This window comes from Typopeltis vanoorti, chromosome 2 (genome assembly GCF_054136105.1).
Source record: "Typopeltis vanoorti isolate ZY-2024b chromosome 2, IOZ_Tvanoo_1.0, whole genome shotgun sequence".
NCBI lineage: Eukaryota > Metazoa > Arthropoda > Arachnida > Uropygi > Thelyphonidae > Typopeltis > Typopeltis vanoorti.
The window spans coordinates 114378681-114393617 of record NC_143550.1 but is presented as its reverse complement, the minus strand read 5'-3'; the positions used below and the strand labels follow the sequence as shown (position 1 = coordinate 114393617).

Below are 14937 nucleotides of genomic sequence, written 5' to 3'. Positions count from 1 at the left end.
TTATTTCTTTTTTGATCTTTTTATATTTTAATGGAAAAAAATCGCACATTGGTGTTGGTTCACAAATTTTACTTCTTGTGTATTTCAGCGATTAATGAATATTAATAAATATATGCTTATTCATATAAGTTTCATTTCAAAGGTATTGATGAGAAACACAAAAAGATTACAAACGAAAAAATCTTGAATATAAATTGTATTGAATATAAATGCAATAAATATTATAATAATATATGCCTATATTGCGATTTTTTTTTCCGATGGGGGCCGTGAAAAATTTTAATTTTTCCAAAGGGGGCCTTGGCATCCATAAGTTTGGGAAGCACTGCTCTAGATAAGCCTTAACTATATTTCATGCACTACTAACATCCTAACCCTGCAGTGTTTTTTGCCATGGTACAGATTTAAGCTTCTTCCTAAGCATGTCATAATCACCTGCCTTATAGTTCCATAAAATCCCTTATTTGATAGGATATTCCTCATGTTTTACAATCTCCCCAGTCAAGACTGCATGGTCGTGTTCACTAATTGGAGGCAATGTTGCCACCTTCTTATGGATACTCTTCTGATCCGATGATCAGGTCTAGTACTCTCCCACCCCTAGTCCCTTCCATCACATGCTGCCTTAAGTAATTATCTCTCTGCATGTGTATAAATTCTGTTTCCTTCCTGCCATAGTCCCTCATAATAATCACTCGACCTGTGCTCATTGTACTGATTTGGCAATTCATGTCTTCCAGATCATTTGTGGAACTCCCTGGCCTATAGCAACAATCAACTGTATATTTTGTGTTACTGGCCGTTATCTCATAAGAGATTGCTTCAAATGAACAGCCTCCATCCTGCCTGTCTGTCTCTTATTTTTTTGCACTCAATTCATCTGCTGTAATCAGCAATACTCCTCCACATCCTATCTTTTCTATCTTCCCTGAAATACTAGACCCTTCACATTCAATCCCTGTAACTACATCTGCTCTTAGCCAAGTCTCACTAATGCCTATAACTTTTGACAAGGTTGCACTAACCATTGCCAAAAACTTCTCCCTCTTGTTGCTTATACTTCAATATGCCTTATACCTCAATATGTATATTGAGGTAGAAATTATTAACGAATGAAGTATGTTTAAATATTTTGAAAATATGATAAATAAAATGTAGGTATATACTGATAAGCTGAAAGAACTAGGCAAGCACGATTGCCATATCGCTTTACCAGTTTGACATATTTCAAAAAATCCTGCTCTAGAGACTAAACATGGAATTCTTCAAGCTGCTTCAGCTCCCCAGTAATTGAGACAGTGGTCTTACACCGGGCAGAATTTATCTCCCTCCTAAAAACCATCACAAAACATCCATCCCACAGCAGGTTTCAAACCTGCAGCAAGTTGGCCAGAAATTGGATGTGCTGAGCATTTAGCCAACCAGGCCAGTGATCATTTTTCATTTTAATCAAAGTCATGTAAGCTTCATATGGAAAGACTCAATTTCAGCTTGTCTTAGCTTGAGATATCTTGGATTTTGTAGGAAGTTTTTGGTATTGAGACCCCATTATTGTGTAATTAAAGAGATTAATAAAAACAAACAATTAAATCTGACAAGTTTTGTAGGTCATACAACTTACATCATCAAGGGTACTGGTACCTAAAACTCATGACTGTAACATATAATTGATAAACAAGATTACAAATGGCAAATTCATTACTGCATGCATGTTGGGACAAGCATGCAAGGCTTCTTTAAATTTTGTTGAAAAATGGTTACAATCAATATATGATATTTTTGTTTGTTGCCAAAGTACTTTTAATGCCAGACCTTTATGCGTTCTTCTTTTTTCGACGTCTTTTACATGTTCAGACGTGGATTTCTCCTCACCTTCCTAGCCAACATAACAAATGCCAAAAGAGCAATGAATATCATAGATACCTGTTTTTTTTCATGGGGTGATTTGGAGATTTTTTTTTTTTTGTAAAGGTAAAAAAAAAGCCACTATTACGTTGTACTCATGGAGCAATGTAGCCACTTTGTGATATTCTTGATGTAAGGCAGTATGATTGCATTCTTAAAATTTTGTATAAGTAAGAGAGTTACAGGAGATGTATCAAGAATTTTTCTGATTGTCTTGGGTTCAAAACCATTAAGTAAGAAGGTTCTATCTGAGGTAGTGCAGTTCTTCATTCCTTTTAATCGACATGCTTGATATACTGTATGCTTTGTCTTGTAAAGTTTCAATCATGCCTATATTTTGCAATGGATGGTGGTGCGAAGCAGCAAGAAAACCTATTACAATTGGAAATCTTCCCATTGTGGTAAATTTTCTGTATATCGAGGCACAGTAATTTTTTTGTGTTGTGCTAGTTCAAGAGTGAATTTTATATTGTGATGCAAGCTGTTCAGATAATCTTTGAATCTAATCAGCTCATATACTGTTCCTGACCGAAAGACGAAGATATCATTGATGTAATGTAACCAAATTTTTGTTTTCTTCTGATAGTTTTTTAATGCATTAGTTTTGCAGTTTCACATTAACTAATGCATTAGTTATGCAAGATTCCCACAACCACCAAAATCTCCACATCACCCTATGGGAAAAAAAAAAAAAAAAAACGGCATCTATGAGATTCATTGCTCTTGTGGCATTTGTTATGTAGGCCAGACAGGAAGGTAGGGAGAGATCCGCATGTCTGAACACAAAAGACATCGAAAAAAGAAGCGAGCATAAATCAGGCCTAGTATTCCACACAACCACTCCTGTTCATTTTACTTTGTACTTTGGTAACAAATAAAAATGTTATTTATTGATCATAGCTGTTTTACAAGATAATTTAAAGCCTCACAAATGCTTAGGATCCCTACACAATGCAATAAAAATCAAGGCTTATTTTTACATCAAAAGTTTTCATCAAAACTTTAACTGCCATGTACCTAGGATATAACACACGTGACACCATAGAACATGATAGCAACAATTAGCCATATTTCAACATGCATGTAGTAATGAATTTGCCATTTGTATTCTGGTTTATCAATTATATGTTACAGTCATGAGTTATTAAAAACATCTAATATGTGTTATTAATTGTTAATAGACTTTTGTTGTGTGAAAGTTTTAGGTACCAGTAAGTACCCTTGATGATGTAAGTTGTATAACTTTCAAAACTTGTCAGATTTTAATTGTTTGTTTTTATTAAATGCTTTAATTACATAATAATGTGATCTCAATACTGAAAACTTCCCACAGAACTACTAAACCACAGAAACTTACATTTGCATAGCTTGGATTTTTCTAAGAAGTCAGTATGACAGAATTTTCAGTATACTCATCAATTATTGAATAAATAAACTTCATAGTTTTGTTTTTTTGAGTCAAAAAATTAAATTGGATGCCACCATCAATTAGTCTCCAGAACTACATTTGGTATGATTTATCCTTTTGAAATATTTTCGGATCCAAAATATTGATGTTTTTTTGTGTTATGTTTTTGAGTTAGTTCTTAAAAACTGTTGGATTTACCTCAATATTTCATTGTATGGCATTTTAATCTGAAAAACTATAGACTATATTTGAACTCAAAATTATGATCTCTGAGCAATTTATCTCAATAAAAATATGATTGCAAATTTAGTTGGGTAATTTCTGCAGATATATTGCTTACTGTATGGCAAACAGTCTGTTATTTTCAAAATCTCATTCCTAAAAAAATATTCTTAATCTTTTTTATATAATTTGGGAATTCATGTTGTGGTGGGTACTAGATAATTTTTAATAAACAAAATCTTTGGTTTAGGTGTGTTGTGTAGAATTTGAGAGATGGAGGGAGAAAAAAGAATTCTTAATTAATTTTTAAGAATTGAGTTCTTAATTAAAGATTTAATAAACCCTTGAATTAATTTTTAATGTAAATAAAATATCAGAAAGTAGTTGTTATAACATTTTTTTAGAGTAGTTTGAGGCAACTTAATGTATCATTGTCATTTAATTTAATTAGCTTAATTTGAAGTCTGCAGACAGATTTTAATCAATTAATAGATCTTTTCAGGCTTTTGGTTTTCCTGATAGTCAAAAAATGAATTAATGTATCCCCCTCCATTATAGGTACTAATAAAATATACTCTGCACGAGATTACTGGTGCACGGAATGCTAGTATCTTTATTGCAACATTTTGAAATTAAATTATTCATTGGTTTATTTATGCATCCACTTTTTGCATTATTTGTTCAGTTTCAGATTTGTTCAGTTTGAATCCCATCAAAAGATATGAACATCTTTCAGTTGCTTTAAACATCATCTACAAATGTATAAAATGGTTGATGTAACACATATTTATTATCCTAGTAACTTGTGTTAATCTGCAACATCTTGACCAAACCCTTGTATAATCAGTGGTGAAATATATTATACAATAGTTCTCCCTTTTATGACTAGTTTATAACACTTTTATGACCTAATTAGGTCCTGTAAAGCTGTTAATAATTGAGCTGTTGTAATGTGAATTCTAAATTCCCATAGGTTCAGTGTTCAAGAGTTGAGGTTACATTCTTGAAAATGCAGTTTGAGCTATATAATAATACTATGCCTAAGTTACGCATAGTATAATAATGAAATAATAAACACATTTAATTAATCATACAAAAAAGGTGAAAAAAAATTTCGCAGGATTTACTGTTTATAGTTTCTTAAAATAAAAATCAACATGTTGTTTCTTCTTAACTAAGGAGTTTTTTTTTTTTTTTTTGCTCTTTTCTTGATAAATTTAGTTATAGCATTCAAGGTATTCCTGGAGTTAAGGACATTCATGGCTAAGGCCTTGTTCCATTTTATTCAAAATTGGATCATTGATTTCCCAATTTTTCTGACTGGAGTAAATTTTTTTCAGTTTCATCTTCTTTAGTGGTTTCTTACTCTGATTCTAATTGATTTTCCAATGGTTGGTGGGATCATTTTCATTCAAGTTCACCAATTCATTTACATCTTCACTAGAGGCTTCTTGAGCCAAATGATTTACTATTTCAACATTGCCTTTCCAAAGAAGATTCAAAACCTTCAAAGATTGGAAAAGCCTTCAAAGTCTTCTTTGAAGGTTTTCAATCCCAGAATAAATAATTTCTAATAATTAATTATGAGCAGTTTTTTTTTTTTTAAAACTCCCTTTGGATTCAGTTTGTGTATTCATCCTATGCATCTCTATCAGTACAAATCCAGATGTCTCATCCAAGTATTGAATTTTTGTCTAAACTCTTGGATCATTAGACTGTCTTCCTAATTCACTTTATTCAGGCACAATGAACCACAGCGGTGGTATTAAAATAAAATGTAATATGTATATAATATTTTGTAGCATAAAACTTAGTTTTTAGATTTAAAAAAAAAAAGTCATATTGATTGATTTATTAGAAATTATATTCATTGTAGATAGTGGCTCTTCCCATAAAAGCATAGGAGTATACATGTTTGAAAGGATGTATGCTTCGCATTATGGGATACCAAGGCAATTAATGTGAAGTCATTTAGCCTCTCTATATAAGTAGTCTAGTTGTGAATGCACATCATATGAAATATACACTTATTTCATCCTTTATCCAATTGCTTACACTTGGATAAAGGATGAAATAAGAATATAATTTCTTGGAAAGTTTAATTTAATTTGCAGCCAAGTGAAAGAACTTCATAGTAGTTGAAATATTTTATTCTTGGTTGTAGGCCGTTATCATTGAGCAACCTGCTGTTGAATGATATGCATATTGATTGCCTTGCTTTTGTGGCTTGGTATTGTGTACAGTCATAATAGAAAATTTATACCAGTTGTGGAAATTTATACCAGGGGTTGTAAAGTGAGAATCTACCATATAAAACAATTTTGCATGCTAAATCCTTGAACAGATCATTACAGCAACTTGTTGCTGTAATGATCTGTAAGTTGCTGTTTTTTTTCCCAGAACGAATTTGACAGTTACTCTCTTATGTTGGATATTAGTCTCCCATAAGTACAACTTTATTATGAAATGATCTCTTTAGATAATAGAAATCTTTCATAATACATAATTACTGCATCCTTTATTCACTTAATATGTATAAAATCTGCTTTGTTTAGCTTCATAACAGATGTTTTACTTGGTAACACAACAGACGTTATTATTAATCTGTAGTATACTAATTCTATTGCCTATACTGCTACTGAATATTGTCTAGATTGTCACATAAAAAATTGGTTATAATAGTGGTAATGTGCATTGCATATTCACTTTTGTCAGTAAACTTATATATTACATATAATGAGATACAGAAGCATTGTTTTAGTGTGTGATCGTTAAATCCGTTTCTTTTTTTGTGTGTAGGTATCACTCTGGACTTTAGGCCAAATGGCAGAAAGCACTGGCTACGTAGTAGAACCATATAGACGATATCCTAATCTTCTTGATGTTCTCCTGAACTTTCTGAAAACAGAACAGTCACCAGCTATTCGAAGGGAGGTAGGTTAGCATTTTGTTATTACGACATAATTCTTGATGCATTAGAAGAATACAGGAATATTTTACTATTTTTGCTATAATATAATAAGTAATATAGTTAAGATACATTGGTATTTTTTCTGCTTAAGATTCACACAGAATATCATTTTTAAAAAGTTAATAAAGCTTTTCCTGTCCTGTCAACAGTTATCTCCATTGAGGAAGTTGACTATTATGATCTCTACTTGAGATCCATAGCAGTCAACAATAGAAAAAAAATCAGCAAGCTCTACCAAGCATGTGATTTTTTTTCTCTGATTTTGCTAAAATGTAAATTTCCTACAGCTCCTATGTCTGTGTTTTCAGCTTATTCTTTTTTGTTTATATTTTTGTTTGCTGTTAACAAAAAAAAGAGAAAAGGAGAGTTGTGCTATTATCATTCCATGACACCTCTACAGTCGAGAGACTCACATTACACTCCACACAACTCACTATTTATGGTACTTTAATCCTCCATGTATGCATAATGCCACCATCAATATACTATGTCACAATCCATCAACAACGTACAATGCTATCTGCTGCCACTAATAGTATACTTTATCTGTAAATTTCATATGCATTAGAGTTAATTTGCCTGTAATCAGGGTGAAAAATTCAAATTTCCCGTAGAAAAATCTACTGCTTCCCTATGAGAATTAGCTAACCCACTTTCAGTTGAAAAGTCATATAATGATTTTTCTAGGCATGACAAGAATCATGCTCGGGTCTTCCAGTCAAAGGGCACAACGTCCTGTCATTTTATCAATTACACTTTGAAGGTGCTTAGTAAGATAGTAATTTCCATATTTGGTCTTTATCTTAATTAGCTGTAAGCTGAAGAGTGCATCTGAACTCTCACTCTTTATCTATCCATATAAATAAGGATAGATAAAGACCAAATACAGGAATTATAATATATATTTCTTTCATGTTGATGTTTAGTGAAGAAAACAGACTTCTAGATAATAATTACTAAATTTATTTGTTTAATAAATTATTAAGACAATATTTCATCTTGCTCACCAAGGCATTGTCGTGGGTACTAAGAAATGCAGCTAAGCATGTTCGTGCGTGCATGCAAGCACACTAGCAGGAAGGCAAACACAGAGTGAGCATGAAAGATTGTAACTCAATCCTAACTGGTGCAGTGATGTTATCTTGCTGAAGGTCTTGAGATGATGGTCTCCCAGATTTTATTTTTGGTAACTTTTCAGCCAAATTTGTTCAGATTTGGCTGCCTCACTTTAACAAAAATCTAGGAGACTGTTATCGTGATGTCTAGCAAAATTCCATTACTACATACATAGAAAGTACCAGTTAGAACTGTAGGATCCCACTTTTCATACTCATTCTGTGTGGCCTTTCTGCTATTTTGCTTGTGTACACATGTTTAGTAGTATTTCTTTGTGCCCATGAAGCTGTCTTTGTGATCAAGACAAAATATTGGCTTAATAATTTATTAGCTAAATAAATTTATTTAGTAATTATTATCTCTTGATGTTTGTTTTCTCCTCTAAACATCAGAGGGTGTGATAATCAGTTCCATGCATCCAGAAAAAATTAATGATATTCCATTGTAAGACATTCTGGACTTGAAATATTTCATTTTATTTTATATATTGTTAGCTATGACTTTACTACCCTTCCAAACTTTGACTTAGTGGCACTGAAAGATGGCCAATAAAACAAGAAACTTGTGTAATATTTCTGTACAGCCATTGTTCCAGAGGTGAATATTTACATAATAAAGTGTCTGGATTCTTTATGAGATACGGTTAGAAACTTATATTGAATTTTAGTATCATAAGTGGGTTGATGGTCAAATAATTTGGAAACCCTCCTCTGAAGATTTGAAACTTTTACAAATCACATCAAGTCTGTAATAAGCAGAATGTAGTATTTACACCAGACAATGAAAATTATCTGGCATATACGCTCTCATTGTGTGGGTTGTGGATGACATTCATATTACAGCTTGTTAGTTGGAGAGGTTGCCATTGTCATCTGTGCTTGCAAAATTTCTTATATTGAATTTGTTTTGAGTTTCCTACACACAGTATTAATTGCTATTATGATTTAAAGATATGGTGAGAGATATGTTAAGTGATTACCATATATTCAAAATTGGCATAGAAACATATTTCTAAGTTTTGTCATCCTGTAATTAGATTGTAAGTTAATTCCATAAATGAGAGATTGTTAAATGTATAGTGCTTTATGGATGAATACCTTCTATCACCAAATGGAAAGAAAACAGGTATTATAAAAGAACAAATGGAGTGAATAACGTGTGAAGTATTTTTTCTTAGGAGCAAATGGATACTACTGTCCATACATTCCCACATTAAATGAAAACTCTTTACAAAAGTATGCTCACAAAACTCAGAGATCAGATAAATCTGTGAAGCTAAAAGAAACTACTCATAGTCAAACTGTTGAAGTTTCTGCAAAAATATTGATGATGTGAAGGTTCTTTGGCAACGTGGTTATTTATACATAGAGGAAGCGTAATTAAAACTCAGTGGGGATGCAACCTTGTAAGCACTTTACTGGTATTTGTAATGACAGAATGGGGAATGAACTTGCAGGAAATGCTATTATTGTGGATATGCCCCCCTTTCCCAACATGCCCAACTTAACACTGTTCTAGAGGTTATTAATATTATGAGCAACTCCAAGGAGTCCTTAGACTCATCGAGGGGGGTCCTGAACATAATGTCAAGAACTATCCAACATTTGGGCAGTATCTATCATATGATGAACTCCCACTCCTAATCCTGATTCATCATATTCTACCCCCCCCCCCCCCAATTTCTATCTTTCACCTTGTTTCCAAAGAATTCACAGCCCACTCTTGAAACCTGGGGTTTTAATTTGCATATCTTTGTCTTATCTGCAATTCTCCCACATCTTTCTATCTCCACATTTCCACTCCCCTTCCTTTCTGTCGTACTTGAGCAGTGTTACATAAATGTCTATGTTATACACCTGATGCTACTCCAAAAGAAGACAACTAGGAACATCCTACAAAGGTATATCCAAAATTATTCCTTCCTTATATTCTTCAGTATCCATGACTTTAAAACATCAATAATGCTCTAAAAATTGAGTAAAAAGCCAATGACATCATAAAAGGGGTACTCCTAAAGAAAAATAGACAAAATAGCCATAAAATTAAGATTATTATTATTATTGTTTTTTTTTTTTTTTTTGCTTTTAAAGAAAAATAGGTATGAGCTAATTATATTTCAATAGCCACTATTGAGAGAGGAAGAAGCTTTCTTGATAAGTTTGAAGCTAACTGCTATTGTTTATGTTCTTATAAAATCAGGTGACCTCAAAGAGTAAAAATACGAAATTGTGTTTGATGTTTGTTCTTTTTGTCTGATGTTAAGCTTGTAGGACCTTTTCTCAAGATTATAAATTTTATTTAAATAATATAATATAACATAATAATTAAAATAAAAAAAATTAAAAATATAAAAAAATTAAATAATAATTAAAATAATATAAAAGATTATATAAACAAATAAAAAATAAATATAGAGAAGAAAAACTTAGATGGATCAATAATAATTGCTTAGAAGTAGAGAAATTAGATAAAGGAAATAAAATTGCAAAGTTACATTCAAAAATAAAATCACTTGATAACCAAAAGAAAATAACATGCCAGCAGTTAAAAATAAGAATGTTATTATAAATCCAGAAGACAAGCACATCAGAAAATTCACTATTTTCTTCTCTCAAAGATCGAAGGAATACCTAACAGAATTGTATAATGACCACAGGGCTGACAGACTTATCAGTGTTAATTCAAACAATCCAGATATATTTGTTGGAAGTTTTTTCCCACTTCTTTAGACTATAATAAATTTAGTTTAATCTTTTATTCAAGTGTAAGCAAACAAAGTTTGCGCCTGAAATATATTCAGGACTAAGGCAACTTGTGGTAAAGGTGGACCAAGCTCTCATCACTCCTTGTCTTAGTATCTCCCATAATGCAAAGCACATCTCCTTGCAGACATGTATAATGCTATACATTAAGGGAAGGGCCGCTACCCACACCGGTTTCAACCTTTATTGAGGTCTTGTCAGTGGGAGTCAGACCCAGAGGTGGTGATGCGAAGGTGGAAGCAATGGAGAAGTCACATTTACCTATACGAGTTGCTAAAAGGTGTCTCACCTTATTATTAAATTACTCTGGATTTAGAGAAAGATGTGGGAAGTTTTTTCACTCTTGGTTAGACTATAATAAATTTAATTTAATCCTTTATCCAAGTGCAAGCAAACAAAGTTTGTGCCTGAAGTATCTTCAGGAAGGCAACTCGTGGTAAAGGTTGACCAAGCTCTCAAGCTCTGTGGATAGTGGCACTTCCTTTAATGCATAGCATTATACATCTCCACAAGGAGATGTGGTTTGCATTATGGGAGATACTAAGACAAGGAGTGATGAGAGCCTGGTCCACCTTTACCACGAGTTGCCTTAGTCCTGAAGATACTTCAGGCGCAAACTTTGTTTGCTTACACTTGGATAAAGGATTAAACTAAATTTATTATAATCCAGATATACTTATAGTAACTGCAATAGAAGAACTATCTAATGGTAAAATGACAGCATGTGATGTAATATCAGCTGAGTTAATAAAAGAGATAGGGGAAAAAAGGAATGGATTTTTAATGGAAATAATACAGAATATATGTGATGCAGGCATACTACTAGAAGACGCCATAAAATCTATTTGTATTCCAATACCAAAAAAAGAATAATGTAGCAGAATGTAAAGATTTTAGAGCAATGGTATCGTATCCCATGCTTCAAAAATACTATTGAAAATAATTAAAAAAATGGAATATTTTCTAGAATTAAATGCCATATAAGTGAACAGCAAAAAGGATTCATGCCAGGAAAAATGCAATTAACATAATTTCTGAATTCAAAACTTATTGAAAGACCAATAGAAATGAATAATAACATCTATCTGTGCTTTATGGACTTTCAAAAAACATTTGACATGGTATATGAAAGTATTAAAAGACATTCAAATTGATATAAAATACCCAGAATTATACTAGGTATTATTTCTGGAAAATTTCCATGTTACTCCTCTAAATAAATATTAATTTTTATGGCTATTTTGTCTATTTTTGTTTAGGAGTACCCGTTTTTATAATGTAAAAGTATATGGGAAAAATAACTCCCACCCCTAATCTCATCTCCCCAATCTTGTCCCATCATATTCTATCCTTCTCCTTTTCCCAAAAAATTTCTGTCTTTCACTGTCTTCCCAAAGAATTCTCAGTCCACCCTTAAAACCAGGTTTTAAAATCCACATACCCCTTGGCTCACCCGCAATTCTCCCACACCTCTCTTTCTCCACATTTCTAACCCCCCCCTCCTTTCAGTCATACTTCGGCAATAGCAGCATATGCCAGATGCCGCTCAATAAGAAGACAACCAGGAACATCCTACAAAGGTATGTCCAAAATTATTCTTCCCATATACTCTTTATGTATCTGTCTTCAAAACACCTGTAATCATCATCAAATTCCTGATATATATCCTCTAGGGGGTGTACAGGATATGATAGTACTACATGAAAAATTACATCATTACTAACTTCCTATCTACAATTTTCCTCCAAATCAGTCTGTTACCTGTCAAGACTCCAACATTATCAGATCTTATATTTCTAAGGCACTTTTTTCTGTATCAATCCACCTATATCTTGGTCTTCTTCTGGATCTTTTTCCTGCCAACCTGGCAGAGAACACTTGTTTTACTAATCTTTCCTCTCCCATTCTGTTGAAGTGACCATACCACCTGAGATTAGCTCTGCTAATGCATTCCTGGATGCTGACAATGTCAAGTTCTTTCCTAATATCCTCGTTTTTAATATGATATTGCCATTGATGCCATCTGTTCATGCCCCTAATCTTAAATAAAAAAAAAACGCCAGTGATGCCCTAAAAATTGAGTAATAAGCCAATGGCATTAAAAAAAGGAGTACTCCTAAACAAAAACAGGCAAAATAGCCATAAAAATTAGTAAGAATTATACTGGAATCAGAAGACACAAATTATAAACAAAATTAATAATGAAACAATATATATCAAAAGAATAGTGAGACAAGGGTGTATAATATTTTCCCCTTTTCAATATGTACAGTGAAATGACATGAAAGAATATGGAGAAACTAAAATGGGAATAAAAATAGAGTAATAGAATTAAGAATATTAGATTTGCTAATGATTTGGTGTTCATAGCACAATCAAAAACAGAGTTACAAAATATGGTTGAAATTTATCAGAATGAGTTGGAATTATGGCTTATATTAAATATAGCTAAAACCAAGTATATGATAATAAGCAAAAAAACAGCACTAAAATTCATATTTAAGACTATCAAGAGGATTCATTCAAAATGTAAAGCTTATAATTATATAGGATTACTGATTACAGAAGATAGAACAGCAGTTATGGAAATAAAATCAAGAATAGCTAAGACAAATGAGACATTTTTTTGGAATATTAAATTACTAATGACATCTGGAATAAATAAACAGACTAAAAGAAGAATATCATAAAATCCTGTGTATGGTCCACATTAAATTATGGATGTGAGATGTGGACATGTACAAAATCCATAATCAGGAAATTGCAGGCCTTGGAGATACGGTGTTATAAGAGAGCAGTGATTTCTTGGAATGAGAAAAAAAAAAAAGTAAGGTAATTTGATATTGCTAGATAGCAGATATCCTACACCAGTATCTTTCCATCCTTTGAAAAATCAGGTTACTGAATCTGTGCACAGTAATCCGTATGCAACCTGAACAAGGCCTTATGCAATGGCACCATAAATCTCTTCACATTTACATGCCATTGTCCTCTGCATCATTGCCATAATCTGTTATGCCACCGTCAGTCTGAAATCCCTTTTCTCCTCCACTTTTTCTGAGATATCTCCACCAATTGTATACTCTGTATCCTATTTTTGCTTTTTGAATTTAGAAGCCATACACTTTGGAACATTGAATGAAATTCCACTCATTGCATATTCATCCATTCTATTCTCCTCATGTAAAGTCACAACATCTGCTCTACTTCTTACAGGTCTTCTCAACTTTGAATTATTTGCAAATAACTACATATCACTATTCAGACCTTTCCCAATATCGTTAATATAAAAGTTAAATAGTAATGGCCCCAAAACAGATCCTTGTGATACACCACTAGTGACTTTTCTCTTCCAAAATATTTCTTCCCCATACACAACTTGCGGTTACTATCATCAATCAATCTCTATTCCAGAGTATTGATCTTCTACCAAACTTTATCTTCCCAGTTTAGTTATCAGCTTATTGTATAGTAGTCTATAAAGGGCCTTTGCAAAATCTAAATATACCACTATGTATCCATCTCCCTTGTCTAATTCAATTTTTACCTTGTTAAAATAAGGAGATAACATGGTGAAAACATAACTTTGATTTAGCAAATTCATACTGTCCATTATAAGAATGCTACTGCAACACAAACCTTAATCTTGGTCCCATTAACTTCTCCAACACTTGAAACACAACTCCAGACAAACAGATTGGCCTATAATTCGAATTATCAACTCCCTTATGATAAGACTCCAGTAACTGGGGTGGTGGTCTGACACCTGATGATGACATTAATCTCCCACCTAGGCAGAACCATTTTGTCTTCTTTCCACTCCTTTGGATCAGTGTAAGACAGGTTAAACAAGTATGTCAAAACTGACAACTCTCTCTGGAACATTTTCTCAACACATGCAGTGATATATCAAGTCTTATCAACATCAGGTTTATTCAATTTCCCATATATCTCCCACTGATGCTGCATTCACAAGGATGACATAAACCTTTATTTGCATGTGAATATTGATCATTTAATATCTCAACAGTATCCTCTGTAGTGGTTATTGTTGCTATTTTCACCAAACAATACCATCCTTCTGTAATCATTCTTTCTTTCTTCTACTTGCCACATATTGAAAGAACTCTAGGATTTTTTTTTTAGCAAACCAGTACTAAAACTCAACTGCGCTTTGTATTCCACATGAAATTGATTATTACCACTCACCTTATGCTTCCTCTTCCAGATTGCATACCTAACCTCTTAATTTTTCCATTTTAGACCTGCCATATTTAATCTCTTGACCCTTGGAACACATTCCAATATTACCTCTGTTAGATGGTCCTTGAGAGCCCCAGGATGCATTGATATCCTTTCCATCCAATTCCTTATTTCATGATGTAGCAGCCATCTGTTTCCTGAGCTTTTCATAATCACTGGCATGATAGTTTCTTATATATCCCTTTTTTTCAGAATTTCTCATAAGGCTGGCTATCACATAAGTGATCACTTCATGGTCACTCTTACCAGATGGAGGCAGATTCAACATCATGTTTATAATAACATCCCTT

At 32.7% G+C, this 14937-nt stretch overlaps 1 protein-coding gene across 7 annotated transcripts in view; it reads left to right on the top strand.

Annotated features, from left to right (window-relative positions):
• mTor (serine/threonine-protein kinase Tor) overlaps window positions 1-14937 on the top strand; it is an 816233-nt gene that overhangs the window by 244811 nt on the left and 556485 nt on the right. For all 7 annotated transcript variants that reach the window (XM_090412780.1, XM_090412800.1, XM_090412771.1 and 4 more), the window contains one exon: window positions 6335-6469. In XM_090412780.1, coding sequence (XP_090268906.1) covers window positions 6335-6469 — 135 coding nt within the window. The remainder of the gene's footprint in view (window positions 1-6334; window positions 6470-14937) is intronic.